The sequence below is a fragment of the Bison bison genome, unplaced genomic scaffold, assembly GCF_000754665.1.
Source record: "Bison bison bison isolate TAMUID 2011002044 unplaced genomic scaffold, Bison_UMD1.0 scf7180017864373, whole genome shotgun sequence".
NCBI classification, from domain to species: domain Eukaryota; kingdom Metazoa; phylum Chordata; class Mammalia; order Artiodactyla; family Bovidae; genus Bison; species Bison bison.
Window position 1 is genome coordinate 9,351,422 of NW_011494945.1, and position 18,307 is coordinate 9,369,728.

General features: G+C 42.2%; 1 protein-coding gene across 3 annotated transcripts in view; it reads right to left on the reverse strand.

Moving 5' to 3' along the window:
- The window catches only part of PRDM1 (PR domain containing 1, with ZNF domain), a 21,149-nt gene extending 3,874 nt beyond the window's left edge, over positions 1–17,275 (reverse strand). Inside the window, exons 1-5 of one of the 3 annotated variants that reach the window (XM_010856674.1) lie at positions 17,006–17,275; positions 16,481–16,729; positions 9,967–10,086; positions 6,199–6,451; positions 35–1,155 (exon numbers count right to left, since the gene is read on the reverse strand). In XM_010856674.1, coding sequence (XP_010854976.1) covers positions 35–1,155; positions 6,199–6,451; positions 9,967–10,086; positions 16,481–16,663 — 1,677 coding nt within the window. In that variant the 5' untranslated portion in view covers positions 16,664–16,729; positions 17,006–17,275. The other 2 variants (XM_010856675.1, XM_010856676.1) reach the window with 2 other exon arrangements.
- Positions 17,276–18,307: the final 1,032 nt, after the last annotated feature.

Below are 18,307 nucleotides of genomic sequence, written 5' to 3' on the forward strand. Positions count from 1 at the left end.
GGGGGTAGGGGGTGACCACGCCAGCCAGGCCTACCTTCAGGTTTGAGAGCTGCCCGAAAGTCTTGGCGCAGACGTTGCACTCATACTTGATCTTGCCGTTCTGCTTCTTCAGCGGGTAGGGGAGTGTCTTGTAGCCAGTCATGTTCCTTTTGTTCTTGATGAGATTCACCGCCTCCTCGCCTCCGGGGGCCGCAGCGGCCGCTGAGGTAGCTTTGGGCTGCACCACGTGCTCGGCCGTGGCGGCGGTCCCGGCTGTCGGGGAGCCGCTGGTGGGGGTGCAGGCCTTGTCCTTCAGGCTGGCGGCCGCCCCGGGGAGGGAGAAGGCACTGTGCGGCGCGGGCACCAGCACCTCCCGGGGGTGCTCGGGCTGCAGCAGGCGGCGCGCCCCCTCCGAGGGCAGCGAGCTGGGGAGCGAGGCGGACGCCAGCACCGGGGGAGGCAGGCCGCCCCCGCCCAAGAGGCTGCTGTACACCGGGTACAGCCTCGGGAAGAGGCCGAAGCTGTTAAGGCCGTTGATGTTGCTCACGGCGGCGCCCAGGCCGTTGCAGTTCATGCCGTAAGGGGGCAGCAGGAACTTCGGGTAGTGCGCGTTGTAGGAGGGGATGAAGGCGGGCGGCAGGTGGGTGGGCGGCCCGTAGCCGGCTAGGGAGCCCAGCCCCTCGGCGGCGGCCCCGTAGGGGGCGTTCAAGTAGGCGTAGGAGTCGCGGGCCTCCTGGGGGCCGGGGGCCCGCGGCGACACCGTGTTCCCGGGGCTGCTGTGCGGGCTGCAGCTCTGCAGGCTCCGGTCCGGGCTGCTGCGCGCCGAGGGGCTGGGCGTCGTGGAGGACGATATGGGGGAGTGAGTGATGTAGGGCGGCCGCTCCATCCCGTAGCATCCCAGGGGTGCTTTCAGAAAGTCTTCCGGGAGCGGGGCGCGAATCGGGTACACCACGCGCGGGTAGAAGGGCATCTCCGGGCTCCCGTTTTTCCTGAAGTCTTCCGCGTCCTTCTCTGAAGTGAGGGGTGAAATGTTGGAGCGGTACAAGTCCTTCCCTTTGGAAGGGTGGGAGTCCAATTTTAGGATCTCTTTGACGCTATACTCTCTCTTCGGGACACTCTTTGGGCACAGTTCATGTTTCTCAGTGCTCTGCTGCTTTGGACGGCTCTGGGTTTGTGCTGAAATAAAGAAAGGGAGATGATTACTCAGAGGGAGACAGAAAATTGAAGCGACATTGCCCAGGCTGCTCTCTCCTTGAGCAAACCTGAGCCCCAGCTGCCCCAAGAGGGCCACCTGGCTTCTCAACACCCACTCATTCTGGAAGGCTCATGCCACTCCAGTTCCTCCTCAGCAAAACCGGGTCACCGGTGGCATCAGTCAAATGAATAACATCGTTTGGATGACTGTTTCCACTGGTAAAATCCTCATGATAGAACAGTCCTGTTCAACCTAGAGTAGGAGCGTGCCTCCACGAAATACTGGGTGCGGGGTGTCACAGGTTAATAAAAGTCACAGTTTACCTAAAGGAAATCAGCACACCCTGTGAACTAGATGTGAAAGATGAAGACTCATTTCAAGTAATAAGCAGTCATCAATTTTCACCTCCATTCTTGTTTAATACGAATTTGATAAAATCCTGTTCAAACTGCCTCTGTCAAACAGATTAGCAAGGTGATGCAAACCCTTCCTCTGGATTTGCTGACACCACCAGAATTTCACTGAGGCTCCGGGTCTCACCAGGCTCCCGGTAATGCTGTCCCCCGGAATCACAAGGCGTTACATAGTCATCGCTGCCAAACCACAAATGGCACTTTGCGAGCCAGTTCAATTACTTAGAGCACCAAAGAAAACAGGCAGCGAAGATGAACACACATATTCCAAAAGATGGCATATTATTACTCGGTAAACAGACTGTTTAGGAACAGCAGCAATGCTCTTAAACAGAGCCTGTTTACGACAGGTTCTCCAGGTCATGGCCAGCACTGCTCCCTCCAAACACGCAGAACGAAAGATGCTTTCAGGAAGACACCAACCACCCAGAGCTGGGAAAACCGACCACTCCCTGCTCAGCCTTCCCTGGAAACCAAAAGTAAAATACAAGCTGCTTGGTTGGAGCTCTGGTTGTTGGTTGGTAAGCACTCCAGCCTGCACACCTGCCCTCAGTGTAGGGAGAGATGATCAGCTGTGGGTTTGTATAGATGCCATCAGGAGAGCTCTTGGCCTCAGCCTTAGAAGAGGACAGGCTTGGGGGACCTTGCTAAGCCTCCGTAAAAGCATCATTTTGTTGTCCCTGCTTGATTTAATGGAGGAAGAACTCTAGGCTTGATACCCGATAGGTCTAGAAATGAACTCTGTGGACTCCAGAGTCTGAACTCTTCAAATCCATTCTCTAGGCTGACAGGCTTGAGGGATTCGGTTCCAGTTTGAGAGCCCCCTCAGAATGTTATCTCTGCTGGCTGTTATCAGTTACTCCCGGGTGAGCCCGAAGCCCCAGAATAAACACAGCCCAGACACTATCAGGGAAGATGTGATGGGGGCAGTGATGGAAAGCTTGTTGAGGGAGAGGGATTTCTGAGGCCACTAAACCAAAATAAATACCCCCTTATCAGGCCAATATCAGTCTTTCAGTGAGGCTCAGCAGGCAGGAAGTTCAGCTTGTCACTTTTGTTTTTTAAAGCTGAAATGGTAGAAGAAGAGAGACAACTAAGTTGGAAAACTGATAGGCAAGGCATCTCAGCCACAGGAGGGGATTTTGAGGCAAAAAAAGAATGATTTGGAGGCAACCATATAGGCTCAGGGTAAAAAAAAAAAAAAAGACGTAACCCGAAAAAAAAAGAAAACACAGAAGCTTCACCATCACAACTTTCTGCCATTGTTATGTGGCAAATTACATCTGAGTCTCCTAATTTTTTCTAGTAGCTTCCACACTCTCTGGGTTCTAATATTGAATAAATTAAAGTTATAAGCAGGAAGTTTTAATCTGTCCATAGCACTGCCCTCCTATTTATAGTCAGGTGTTATTGCTGAGCACCTCCATAATCCAATTATTGAACTGTTGCAAAGCTAACAATCGAGCCAACAACAAGAAAAGTTGGAATTTATTATTTTCTATGCAAAATACTGAGCATAGTGTACCTAGCGTATCATAGCTCCACGATAAATGCTCACTATCTTACACCTTCATAAAAACACATTTATTTCCTATTAAAAAAAACAGTATCTGGAGAGCAATGTCAGCCCCCTCAGGTGTTCTAATGTGTCAATCATGGAATCTATGCATGTGTGTGCTAAGTCACTTCAGTCGTGTTCGACTTTGTGCGACCCTATGGACTGCAGCCTGCCAGGCTCCTCTGTCCATGGGATTCTCCTGGCAAGAATACTAGAATGGATTGCTGTGCCCTTCTCCAGGGCATCTTCCTGATCCAGGGATCAAACCTGCGTCTCTTATATCTACCAGCATTGGCATATGGGTTCTTTACCACTAGTGCCACCTGGGAAGCCCTCATGGAGTCTATATGAAGGTATATTAAAAAAAACCATCCTTCAGTAGCTGAGTAATCAGTGGAGCTGGTGTCATTTCTGACTCTCCCACTCAGCAGCAGCTTGAGTTAACTTGAAAAAGAAAATCAAGATCTGTTTTTGTTCTTAATTCTTTAATGGCTGTAGGCGGACGGAGTCATTTCAAGAGTGAACTGCTTCTGAAGGCTCTGAATGGCTTAATTATGCCGACTCACATTTTCGATCTATAATAAGAACCCCCAAGACTATAAGAAAGAACCTAGAAGTTCTGCAGTAGGCAAAACAAAGTCTGTTTTCAACTGAAACTGAGAAAGCAGATTAACATTTAGAAGTCTATAATTTGGTCAACTGTTTTCTAGATGGGTTAGTTAGATAGACTGAAAAAAAAAAAAAACCAAAAAAAAAAAACACACAACCTTGGGAGAGTAAGAGTTAAACCTAATAATTCCTACTCCTTTTTTTTTTTTTTTTTAATAACTATTTGTGATTTCTGGCTATTTATTTTTCTTGACTTCAGTTTTCTTCAAATCTGTTCTCCTCAAAACTCTACCAACTGAACCATCACTGCCATTTTAAAGCCCTCACAGAGATTCTGACACAGGCCTCTACTGTGCATGAAACATGGAACCCAACACAACTCATCTGAAGACACAATCTACCTTTTAGACCTGATGAAATAGTGGAAATTTTCCTGATCAGCATCTCAATCATCAGTTACCACACCTAAGACAACTGGTTTCACAACAGGCAGCAAAGTCTTGGCTTACTGTGACTGGTTATTGTGAACTTTCATTCTGTACTACAAATACTGGACAGTGAGTGGGTACCTGAAAATGTTCAACCACCATTTAGAAAAAACTCTGCATAAACATCAACAGATATTTGAGGGAACAAAGGTGTCATTTCATAGAGAACATGATTGTTCCTTCAGAGCTTAAAAAATAACCATTTGAACCTGAAAATTCTGTGCTGAAGCCTTTTGTTGGGGAATAAAAATTCAAGGCCTTTAGGACCTTTCTTTGTGTGGAAGAAGGTGAGGGATGTATGTGAAAAAACTGCTTTGTGGTTACTGCAAAGTCACCAAGGTGGGTCATTTAAAATGGAGTTACAGTTCAAAGAAAACAAAAAATCAAAGTCTTTTTTCTGAATCCATGAATGATGAAGCTCAAGGAATGTGAGGAGACCCTCAAGAAGCAGCAGCACATTTTCCTGGGAGATGGCCTGTTGGAGAGTAAGTTGCCTTTTGCCACTGGGCCTGGCACCTACAGAGGGTGGAAGAGCAGAAGGGCTCTTGGGATGCTGGGTACTAGTGATATAATGGGGACTCTTGCAAGTGCTAGAGAGATGAGGGAAAAGACCCACCACCATTGGCCAGGACCTGATTATACCTACTATGCTCAAGCTGGAAGCCAATTTGTTTCCAAACATTTCAAGGTTTTTTCCCCAAACCTCAAGGGTAACTATATGTGTGTACATAAGGACCACAAACACAAATGTAAAGATATTATGGTAGAGGTCTTTAAGCTTTTATAGCCTCAGCTTTTCAGAAAACTACAAATATAGTCTTGAGATCATTGGGAGATCATTGGGATGAGTACCAAATAGCTATAGAGTTGGATTATGCCTGACTAGGATAAGTAATTGGTTTGTTAATTGGCTAAAAATTTAAGTCAAATTCTAATTTATGTTAATATTAACATTCATCCCAAAGGTCTCAAAGGCCAAAATGTGAACTAAAACAATTTAGACTCCAGATAAAGCAAATGGGACAGCATATGGATGATCGATGAATCTGGGTAAAGTGTTTCTGGGAATTCTTTGTACTGTTCTTCCAACTTCTCCTTATGTTGGAAATGAGATCAAAACAAAAGGTTACAAAAATTTCAGCTTTTAGATGCCAAACTCTGAAACCAAAAGGAGCGGATTTTAAAAACCTGCTTTAAAAGCAGTCTGAGAACATACAACTATAGTTACAACAGGTTGGAATTTTATGGTAAATCTTACATCATTCCTAGAGATCACTTGAGAATGACTAAAACAAAGTAGCCCTTTGCAGAGAGGTCACGACAGCAACTTTAACCAATAGAAAAGTAAAAGCTTATAAACCTAAGGAACTGAAAATTTGTTAAGATAAAAGTGATAGGTGGTTACTGTAATACCGATCAGGAGATCAGATAATTAGGTTTTTACCATAAGGAAGGAAGCGAAGATATAAAATCTTCAGGGTTATCCATTTCGAATAAGATTTGAAAAATTATAGCTCCAAGTTTTTCTAAAACAATTATGTTTCACATCAGACCATAACTTGATAACCAAATGTGCATCTACATTTCAAAGCTTATTTTAAGCACTGAGAAATTACCACAAACAAGGAACTATACCTTTCATCCTTGGCATGTCAGAACTAATCTCTATTACAATATAATCCTACCTGCCCCCTTTTGGACAGATTAACATTGGACCTTTATTTCTTCCTGTACATTCAGAATTGCTCTTAGTATTTTTTAAATGATCAAGTTTCATTATAGGGAATAGAGTAGAGACTGAAAAAAATTGTTTTTCTCTTCCCAGTGCTGAGTTTAAGCCACCTACTTGGCCCATCAAATGAAGCCATGTAATTAAACAACATGTTATTAGTGCAAAGGGGCAGAACTGACATTACTGGCATTTTTAATTTTTTTTTTTTTCTGTAATCCACTTACTGAGATTCATCATTGTCAGCTCTCCGGAATAAGGGTAGTGAAGCCTTTCTGCAAAGTCCCGGCAGTACCACACAAGAAGCTCCTGGTTGGCAGGGATGGGCTTAATGGTGTAGAAGTAGATGTTCATGCCGTTCTGACAGGCGGCCAGGTTCTGCTCCCGGGCAGTGTGCGCTGGGTTCACGTAGCGTAGCCAGTTGCTCTTCTCCTCATTAAAGCCATCAATGAAGTGGTGAAGCTCCCCTCTGGAATAGATCTGCGCAAAAGAGAAGAGAGACGTGGAAAATAAAGCCCCCAATGCAATGGAAAGCTTGCCAGCACATGGCAAGTGTGATTTCTGGTCCCTGACTGCCTCATTAGAAAAGGAAATCAGTTTAGCCGGAGTTGTCTTGAATCAGCAGAAATAAGGGAGGAAACGGGAGGCACGCTTTATCAGTTACCTTTTCCATTTCAGTTTTAGGGTCTTTTCATGTTTGGGGAAAACCTACAGAAGAATGAAACCCAAGATTTCGTTTAAGGAGCTGCCGCACCTAGTACTCCATCTGCTAGCAGAGTGAATGGCGCACAGGCAGCACGGCTGGCTTGAGTTCCGATCATTCTGACTTTTAATGCTTTGAGTCACTAGGTATTAGACCAACCCGACTGAGTACGTCAAACTGAGTCTCTCAGCTTTTTCTATGGCCTCTGTACTTGCCCGTTTCCTACACCCCCGCCCAAGGCTTAAACTCTGCAAACATCCTCCACCCCCAAGCCTCCTAGTCCAGCAGTAACACTTGTTCATATGAATACTTGGAACTTTGCCTTTTTGTGGAAACGCTGGGTGGGGCCAAGGTGAACTTCACCTGCCATAACAAAGTGAACACTGGGACAGAAGCCAGCATCTGACAGTCTACTGAGAAGTCACTTTTCCTCTTGATGAATGTGTTCGGCCTTGTGCTTTTCTTTCAAGGCTGAGGAAGGGAGAGGGAACCCTCTTATCTGTGAGGGGGGTGGCTAAGACACCACTCACAGAGCCATAGGGTTTGTTTTTGGAAGAAGAGGAAAAAACGGTGTTGTTCTTTAAAAGCAATACAAAATGAGGAATTCAAAGTTTGTCCTAAAGTTACTACTACTTCTGGTTAGCAGATATCCTCAGGCCACTCAGTAAAAAGGTAAAGTCTTACTGAAACGACTTTATAAACAGACCCTTTACCTTCCCCAGAAAGTTTCTCTTTCCCTCTTTTTAAGATGTACCCATCTCATCTTAAGACTTAAGAAAGATCCTTACACATATACAAGCAGTACCTCGTTTTCTGCAACTTGGAGGCTCCAAGTCATAGGGCATGATTCACAGCAGAAGTTTTGCTCTAACCGGACAGCAGGTCATTGCTTTGTTCTTAGTCACATACTGACTATGTTAATCTCTAAAGTGTTTCTGTATTTCGCTCAAACGTTATCAGAGACAAAAAGGAACTCTGTCCCTTTAACACAGGCAGTAAACACCAGAATCACTTTCTTTTAAGAGTAACTTCCTGTAAATTGTGAAGGGGGAAATACATGTGGCTTCATCAAAGCAGCTTATGAGAGCTTTTGCGGTGTGTTTTGTTAAGAGAAAATGGAACAAGGCTGGGTGAATTCTGCTATCAAGAGGGGTTTTCAAGTTTGTTTACTCTGATGTGCAAACTTCCAGGAACACGGGGTTCCATCGCTCTTGCACTCTTCGCTGGGCGGAAACTGCTTTCTAAAGCTACGGGTATGTTGATTCCAGTCAGTCTTCCACAGACTACAATTTACTGTATCCTCATTTAAAAACAGAAATGTCGATGCCATGAAGTCACACACACACACACACACACACACACACACACCCCCACAAGAAAATAAAATAATGATACATCAGATGAACACTGCTGCCTATCACCCTCACTTTATTTCCATATATTATCAAGAAGATTAAAAACGTGCTGACTCATAGCACAGTTACAAGAAATGTCACTGGTTTCTCAACTTGAACATCCCTTCTCTTCTTTGTGTAATTTGCATGAAACTTTTTCTTTCCTCACAACAGATGTTCATACTCCTGCCAACAAAATCGGGATGCTTTTAACAACATGTGGGGAGTTATCTCCTACAGTATCCTTTGCATGTGAAGGACCAAATTCAAATAAATCCTCTCAGGGAAAGCATTTCAGCTACTTAGAGTGAATCTTCAATAAACTAGGGAACTGAGACAGAGATAGGAGGTTCTTAAATATTTGTCATTTTTTTGGAAAGGACCCTGCATTAACCACACTTATGCTGGATTGTTTTAATTCAGACCTTAGACTCAAGAATTACAAACATCTATGGCTCACTTCTCAGAAGACCTTATTGGCAATAAAGGCAAAAGTGCACTCACATTTTAACCCATTATTAGTCAGGTATTAAACGTATTTTAAGTATGAGTAATTATTAAATTTTGAGCATGCAATTCATAGTGGAAACTTCTCAGTGATCTCTTTTGTTCAGAAAATAGTAAAGTAGATTTCTTAAAATACAAAACTTCCTGTTTTTTTTTTTTTTTTTTTAAAAGCTTGTTTCTTAGGAACAGCTTCTGGGTGATCACAAAATATAGGTCTTTTATAAAAATACTTGTCCAAAAAATATAAGCATTCTAGGTAAATCCGACCAGAATAAGTATAATATGGGCTTCCCTGGTGGCTCAGTGGTCAAGAATCCACCTACCAATGCAGGAGATACAGGTTCAATCCCTGGGTTGGGAAGATCCCCTGGAGAAGGGAATGGCAACCCACTCCAGTATTCTTCCCTGGGAAATCCCATGGGCAGAGGAGCCTGGTGGGCTATAGTCCATGGGATCACAAAAGAATAGGACACAACTGAGCGACTAAACAAGTAAGTACAATACAGTTTTTGTTGCTACCATGCAACTGTTTCTTGAAAGAATTTCAATAAAGGTTTCCCAGTAATCATGTACATTTTATGCAAGTCTATATACATACATACATATAATTGCTTTTAAATTTATTTTCTAATTGAGGAAACGGAGTATCCAGAGAGATGGATGGGCAAATGGAAAACAGTCTGCTTTTTTCTATTCATTCTCATCCAGGGTCTTTTACCTAAAGATTCTATCTAATTAGTTCACCTGTGAGATTTTTTTCTAACTGTGATATTCCAAAGGAAACTGGATTGATTAGATGGGATGTTAAAGGGAAGTTTATCCTCTTGAATGTTGTAAGCATCTTCCTTACACTATGGAATAACTTATGTGCTGTCAAATCCAGCAGTTTCATGGTACAGATGCATTTAAACAGGATGAGTCTTGTAGTCCATCTCCATTCCTCCAGTACCATCCTTCCTAAATGGCATTTATTTTCAAGGTAATTCATTTGTGATTACTCGTCCACTCAATTAAAGTTAAGTCAGCAAGAAATCAAGAAGGGGTGAAATCTAAGACTTGGTGACTCATTACTACTTCCTTGCACAGAAATGCAAATGAACTTACCCTTGAAGCAAGCAGCAAACTGTTTCCTTTCATCACAAAACTCCAATGAATCGCAAAAAGTTAAGATTCACACAGACCACCTCTTCACCCCAACTACCTTCAAGCTGTGTTTCCCAGGCTGAATTTTTAACCCGTTTCGTCACAATTGCTTAGAATTCCCTGTGTCCGTGGGGACCCTGAATATTGTGGGGAGCTCCAGGACAGTTGAAGAAGGAAGTGACCCAGCAATTTTAGTTTCATTTTTTCCCCCTGATACTTAATGAGTTGGGAAAAATTTCCCTACTTACCCGCCAAAAATATTTCCTGTTGGCGTTCTTGGGAACTGCATCACTGGTGTAGATTTCACCTATTAGAGGTCCAAAACGTGTTCCCTTTGGTATGTATTCTTTACTCACCACTCCAGTAATCTAAAGGGGGTAAAACATATTGAACAGTGAGTTCAACAGTAAAATATGAATCGATCTTTTCATTTCAATGAGTTGAATTGTCAAATGGTAATACCACCAATGATAACAAAATTGTGCTATGGAGAGCAGACATTAATCGTGCCTACATAATTAACAACGAGCCTGACTTTTGGGGAAGACTATCTGTTAAACTCACAGATGATAAGCAAATAAATATTCAGCCAAGTATAATAGTCTAGTTCTCTGGTGACTGAGGGTCCAATATTTTTTATTAATACTTTTTATGCTAGAAGAACAGAGTGGGTAAAACTATTCCATTTTAGGATGAGTTTCAAATACTGCAGAATTAGTCAAGGTTAGACCATTTTAACCCGCTCCTAGTTTCCTATTTCTTCTTCTCCCTCAAACCATAAACACAGTGTGCTTAAGGGGAATAAAATAGTTTTAACCTCAGAAACCAAAGTAATGTTCTTTGGTTGTTCCACAAAGGCCTAAGGAACCAGAAACAAAACATAATATATTTTTTTCATTCCAGATGAGGTTTTTTTTTTTTTTTTTTCTTTCTTTATAATTTGTAAGTTCTCTTTAGTAGAAGGAAATTCTTTCAAGTAACTTTGCTCTTCTCTAGCATCTTCTGCTCAACGGTGGTCAAAAGTCTTCCTCTGAAATGGAATTTATACCTAGGAGAGCTGTGGGTTCTAAGATTGAGGAAATGGCTTTGTTAGACTGGATGGATCACACATTTGACTTTGGAGGGCCTTGCTAAAAAGAAACATGTTAACTATACCAGTTCCTCCCTGATGGTAAATTTCTTGGGGTCGGGGGTGGGGTTTAAAAAAAAAAGTCACCAACCATGAATCAGGAAGCAATTCGTCATTATTCAAAAGAACTCTGTAACAGTCCTTTACAACACTGTGCAGTACATTTTGTTTTTTATTCACTCACTTTCCCATTTTGATTTTCTTTTCACCCAAAACAGCCTACAAATCACTTACTGAATGCCTTATTGATATGGACCAAGAGGAGAGGTAAAAACATATTTATCTCCAGTTTTTATTATCCCTGGTGGCTCCTTTCTAATTGTGCACCTGAAATGGTAGGCCTTTATATATGAATCAATAAATGTTTGCAGTGGAATCTAAGATTTTGGTTTTGATATACACTGATACTTCATTAAATCTCATCAACAACCGAAATCTTTGTTTAAAAAGATATAGAACACACCTACACGCTTGTGACAGACCAGTCTTTCTCATATACATGACTTAAAAATTAATTTTAAAAATTTAATATTCAATATACAAGCCAATGGAGCATACCGAGACTGGAAAGACAGAAAAAAAGAAAATTTCCTATACCCAACACAAGTTGAAACAAGGTTGGTAAGCTAGAGTGTTATTTTTGGTCCGTTATGAATTTCTGGCAAGAGCTGAAAAAAGCAGATGTTCATTTCATTCTCCTCCTCTGCCTCATTTACATCTATCTGCCCTTTCAATAACAGTTCATCGTTATTGGTATATGTTGGCAGTATAGCTCTGCGGAGTACCTTATAACAGCCTTGAGTTAAAACGCATCCTAAAGCTTAAGTAGACTTATTCAGAGGTTACTGTTTATTATGTATTATTGAAATGAATTTGAAAAATTCATGGAATCGGCTTTTATGACAGAAATCATTTGGCATTCATATCTGAGTGATTATTCCATAATATTAAAATGACAAACAGGAAAAACAAATAATGGCATTCACTGGTGAGCCAATAATAAGCAGTTGATATTTTCAACATATCCACTTTAAAGCAGTAATTTTAAAAAAGGTACTCAACTGGTTTATCAACTTTGTTTTAAATTATAGTCTCTTGCAGACAATGTCTTGGGAGTCAGAGCTTGATTACCAACAAGTAGTATGACAACGAGGTCAGGGTTTTTCTCTTGAATTGCCATTCTTTAACCAATGGGCTTCGTATTCAGCTATCAATCTTACACTAAGAAAATACACAACACTTTCTTATGGTCCGAAAGAAGTCAACTAGCAACTTGTTCCTACAAAAGAATTTGCAGAAGACATACGCCACCAAACATCTTTGAGCGCAGCCATAGGCAAGTCACTGGCGAAGATATGAGAGGGCATTAAAGAGCTCCTGCCATCAATAACCATACAAATGCAACTCACCAGACAAGACAGGAGAACAATTGTCTGGAAAAGGAGGTCTGCGGAAATCCTCAAGTCCCAAACAAATAAAAGAGCCTCAATACCAGATTATCTTTACAAGTGAGACAGAACACTAATATTTTAAGTTCTGTGATCCATAGAGCTTTGGGTACTTATATACTCACACATGAATAAATAGAGACACCAAATCAGAATTTTGAGGCTGGAAGGAACCGTTTAGCTCATATACTATCTCTATCCATTCCCAGTTCAGCACCCTATCTCACAATCAGCACCTTCATCTCAGATCCTTATCTGAGAAATTATTCAAAGAGGACATAAGAGCTATAACTAAGATTCCAGCTCTAAGACTCCTGAGCTCAGTCAGGTAACTAGAGCGGGGATCAGAACCAGGGTAGTTTTTAATGGGAAGAGACTAAGTCATACTTCTCCCTCTGGCCCTGGAAAGATTTGGATGTGAATCTTAACCAACAACCAACAACATTCTATCCTTGGAGCCAGCACATAATGTAGGGAAACCTGGTGTGTGCCTTGAATTTCCCAGAACTAGAAGGACTAATTAAGAATGTGTTCACCTAAGCTCAGGAAGGAAACTTCACTGGAACTGACCAGGGTCCTAAAGCATCATTGCTGGGCCCAGACTCCTATGTGCCTCCCATAAATCTACCAGCGAGAGGATGCTGGCCTTCACACTTCCCCGCCTGCCCGCTCTTCCCAGCTGTGTGCTCTGTGCTGGGCTGACCCCTACAGATCTATCAACAGCCTCAGTTACACAACATACCCTGAAGTCCAAGACCTGCAGACAAAAAATAGGGCTTGTTTTCCATTTCACAAAATGAAGATGTCACAACTTAGTACGGGTGGACTAGGAGTGCTGAATCAAAGTTTGATAGAAAGGAGAATAATTTTTTTTTAAAGCGAATTCCCTCTTCAGGAATATATGAATACACATGAATCTCACTGAGTTTCAAGCAGAAATATCATTCAGGTCTAACGATGGGATAAGTATCCTCACCCCAAATTATATTAAAATCATTTTAATTACTAGCTACCTCTTCCCCTCCCCCTCAAAAGAAATGACTCATTAGATTAAAATTCTATTTTGAATACAAGGATATTTGCATTGAGATGGTTAGTGCTCTGCAGTGAACCAAGACTTCAGCCTGCACTTTACTCCATTGTTTTTAAAAGGGGGTGGAGTGGAAAGAGATGTTTTTGGAAAGTTTCCTTAATTATCTTTATATTAAAGGAAATGCCTGGTTACATGGTCTCCCAATAAAAGGCAGTGTGAAGAGGGAATTGCATATTATGGCGAGATACTTTTTACAGATGACTTAATAATGGACTTCAATCAAAATGGACACTGAGTCCCCATCATCGGCCTGATGTTTAATTGCCACATGATGCTGGAGTTCAGGCTCAGAGCCACAGAGCCTCTGAATTCAACGCAAGCAACCTCAGTTCAGGCTACGGCTTCTAGAACAGAAGTGTTTAAATCAATCTTTCTGTGTTCAAGTATTCACAGTAGATTATTTCAGGAGATCAAGGGGAAAATCCCCCTAAAAGAATAACCCAGCAGTTTAAAAAGTTTTAAAAGTTTTTTTGAATAGAACATCTATATTTGGTTTGGGTTCTGGAAATAGGAAGTAAGAACAGCCTCATTAAAGGTGCAAAATGATTCTAAACTAAATCTAAAAATGAGGGTCAAGATCAGAAATACGGTTTGTATGTTTTGTTTTTAAACCAAAAAAAAAAAAAAAAAGGTGCTGACACATAGCACAAATTCATAATGAAAAATGGTCTTGTTAAAAAAAAAATCCCCAGGATGTCAGCACATCAGTACATAATGTAACATCTTCTGCTACTTAAATGAAAACATTTAAAGAAGGGCAAGATACATCGGTCAGATAAAAACTACACGTACAAAGGCTTTTTTCCTCTTTCCACGCCTTGTGGGACTGAAAGAACTGAATAATGATAATGTAAACATTTCATCCATTCTGAAGGTTCCTGTCCTAGAACTGGTTTGCAGCTATCATACTCTCAATGGCTCAATTTCACAGTTCTCTTTCACCATCTTGAGGGAGCTGTCCTTTTCCAAAAGGCAAAAAGGAAGGAGAAACTGAAAAGCAGGCACGCATTACAGAGGGAGCTTAAGCCAGTATTATTACATTTAAGCTGGTTTCCTGCTGACTTTTATGATGAAGGACTAAAGACATACTGTTCTCTTCAAGCATTTCGGTAAAATCAAATAGGAGAAAATAGAATAAAAGAACCCTGGCCTCTTACTAGGTTTGTTCTGAAGGACCCTCCTTAGGAATACAGGTACCGTATGCGTTTTCAGTGCTGAACATACGAAATAAGGAGTTACACATGCAGTGAAAAAACGCCAAACAAGCTTAAGAAAGGATTGGTCTGAAGTATGTTAAGACGATAAATAAAACCACAGTGACACCAAGAGGGGCCAGTGTAGCACAATGTAGAAGCATTAGTTGGAAAGTCTGAAGAACTTTGCTCCAAGTCTGGCTCTGCCTCCAAGTATACACCTTAAGTCCGTGCCTAGTTTTTTGAACTTTGGACTAATGATCTAAGGGCATTGTTTTTTCTATTTAGCTATTATTTTAAATAGAATGATGAAAATTGAAAGACAGGCTAAGAGCTGAAATGAGGACAATACTACAGAACTAAAAGGCAAGGATGAACCAGAGTAGAGGTCTTGATTTTAATCCCAAGCGGCTGGACAGGGCAACACAACACAATTAAAATCTGGGAACAGACCAGTATTTGGTCAAATTTGATCTGGGAAAAAAATGCTACAGTTTTTAAAGCCACAGACAAACCTTACAGACCCAAACAAATCCTACACTGATTCCATGGGCCACAAACTAAGAGACTTTCTATAGAAAAGGGTGTTACTTTCACAAAAAAGGTGTAATTAAGCCTGACTTCTGGGGTCAAGTTTTTGGTAATGTTCACATACAAACACAATTTAAATTTTGCTTTTTATGAAATCAGCCTCCTCTCTCCCAGTAGGAAAAACGGGGAGCGGGGGTGGGGGGGAGTTGAGTTTTAATGAAACCCAAAGCAGAGTTGCTCTATTTAATTTTAGACAGCTGTGTCACCCCCTCACTAACAACACTAAACTCAGACACACCAACAGGAAAGAGACAAAGTATTTCCCAAATCAGCTCTCAACGCCTTCAAATACTGTTCCTTAGGGAAGGAGGAAAGTGATTTGACATGGTTGTTAATGAATAGTCTCGGGATGGAATTCTGGACTCCTACAGCAAAAGACCCCCCCCGCCCCCTTCACGACTTTCTGAAGGCAGTGATAGGATTGACAGTGAGTGACGGGAATGGTGGTGCTAAGTCTGTGGTGGGTTCGATTCCTTCAACTCAGCCCTGCAGTCGACCCACGAGAGCAACTGCAGTAGCTGAATTCTCAAAACAAGAGGTGGTTCTGCAAGTTTTTTCACAGCTAAACATCACGCCTTGCTATAATCATTATATAAAAGGGTAAACACAAATCCTTTGCTCATTCCAAGTCTGGGTTTTCAACCCCTTTGAAACAACAAAGAGTGTACCCACTTCAGAGGCTAAGAAGGAATCAGCCTGCCAGCCCTGCCAAAGCAAAGGAGCTGCTGCAGATAAACAGTGGTTAGCTCTGAAGTCACCCGGACAGAGGACACTTTTATATGAACCTCTTCTCAATTTACACCATCACTTCTGTTCATAAACACGTCAAGGTTTTGAGAATAATTTTAGAAACCCAGCTAATAAAGCTGGCTCGTTAAAAAAAGACTAAAGCCATCTCATGACCAAAAGGAGACAAAAGAAACATGAAAAACATTTTTCTCAAAGAAAAAGTTTTCTCCCTCCAAAGCAGTTGTACTGGGTGATGAGGGCCAGTGAGTCCAGAGCGGTCAGGAAACTTTCTCGAAGCTGCTGACAATTTCACCCACCCCATGCTGCAATTCGGCTTTTCTAAGACATGTCAACTTGCCAAAAAATTTAACTGTTTACTGATTAATATGGAATAGTCAAGAGCTGGAGAAAATAAGCAGGGACAGACTTAGGGCAAGAGAAAGCAATGAAAGAAGTGAATTAAGTGATCAATTATTTACTGATACTTACAGATTCTCACAGATATACAAGGCCTCAAGGGCAAGTAGGGAGATTTGGCATCAGGTGCCAATCTTCTTCAGCAAGAAACCAGAGGCTTACCTCTTTGCTGTTTGTGGCATATTTGAAAAGCAGATTCCTCGGTAAGGAAGCCTCCGCCTGAACCGAAGTGCCTCCTTCCACACCAGAATCCCAGGGGTGGTCATTCACAATGTATGTACACTTCTCCTCAAACTCAGCCTCTGTCCACAGAGTCATATCCGCGTCCTCCATGTCCATTTTCATGGTCCCTTCAGTCCCCTCTGCCAACCCTGGAACCTTCACAGCACTGGAGCTACACTTGGGGGCAGCCTGGAAGAGAAGGGAAAGGCCTTTAATCCCCATTGTCCCGTGGCTCCTCTGAGAGGCTATGACTAATACAGTCGTCTGAAGACTTTAAAAGCAGATGCAGAGTGCTCGGTACAGTTGAGTAAGAGCCAAAAAGCCGTATAAAGATTGCCTTGGAGAAGCAAGGTTTTTAAATGCTATCCTTTAACAACAATAACAACAACAAAGAGTGTGGCAACCTCACTGGAAGACAAAGTTTTAAAAAGAAAAGAACCACCTCCGAACAATCCCAGGCTTTACCTCTCACAGCAGAAAAATGTTGTGGGCGCCCAGTCCTCTGTCCCAGGACGCCTGGGGTCATGGCCGCCAGACCCTCAACGCTGTGGAAAAGCTGCCTCAGAAAAGTGTCACAAACAAGGAGAGGAAGAGGAAGGAGCTCTGTCTGCCTCTGAATGAAGCTAAAAATGGAAAGCGCGTGTGGTGCAGGAGCGGAACCCAGCCTGCCTTTTCCAAATGGGGAAGACTGAACTTTCCCACCAGCTCCCAACTCAAAACAACTTTCAAAACAACTTACCCCCCCCCCACACCCCCTCTGCAGCGCGATCTCTTTCATCCTCTCACATGGAAGACTGAAAAGGACTGCATCCTGCCAGCATCACTGAGCTGCAGCTTTTCAGAAATCATCTGGACCATAGGAAAAGACGAGGAAAGATGGGGGTGGGGGGCAGGGGGCAAACTCCCCACAGTTTCTTTTGATTGTGGGTATCTTACGCCAGATTGAAAAAGCAAAAACAAAACATAAAACTGTTCAACAGAATTCCCTAAAGAGAATTCCTTTAGGAGCCCTCAGCTACAAATAGCACTTTCCATTTAAATCTGAAAGTGTACGAATTCCCAGAAGTCACTGATGGGCTACAGTTTACTGTAACTAAAGTTATAACAAATATAGAAGACTCAGAAGACAAGCTCTGCTTCCACTTGTAAACTGATAAGGGTATTCCCGAAAACCCCCCCCCCACACGCAGGAAAAGTGCTTTCCAAAGAGAGAGAGGGGGTAAAAAGGTAAACAACGTCTGCAGTGTTTTCCCATACAGACGTGTTGGGGGAAAAAGTAGGAACGTATTAAAAAGGAGTAGGGTATTATTTCCATGTAAGAACGTGTCCTCGTTAGAATGTAAACACAACACTGTCCAAGTCCTTCAGGGTGGCTTTTCCATTCTTCTGTTTCTTCTCTAAATATAATGACCCCCCCTTTTTTAAAAATCAGATGCGAAATTGTCCTTCCCTCAGTCACGACTGAAACAAACGTGCTTAAGTCTACGTAGTTGCGACACGTACAGTCACGATGCCACATAAGTGTTAAAATAAAACCAAAATTTAAAATTAAGCCAACGCGGAATAGTTACTTTTGTTGGACGGGGGTGGGCGGGAGTCACTATTGAAATTTCAATGAACTGACAATTATGCCTAGAACTGAAAGGGTTAATGATTCATAAGGAAAAAGTCTTATAAATGTTTGACAGTGCTAAGTGCCCTAAAGCAGAAGCATTTCTGGTTTATACTGAGACTACGTTAGCCGAAAAGAGGACGGGGGGGGGGGGG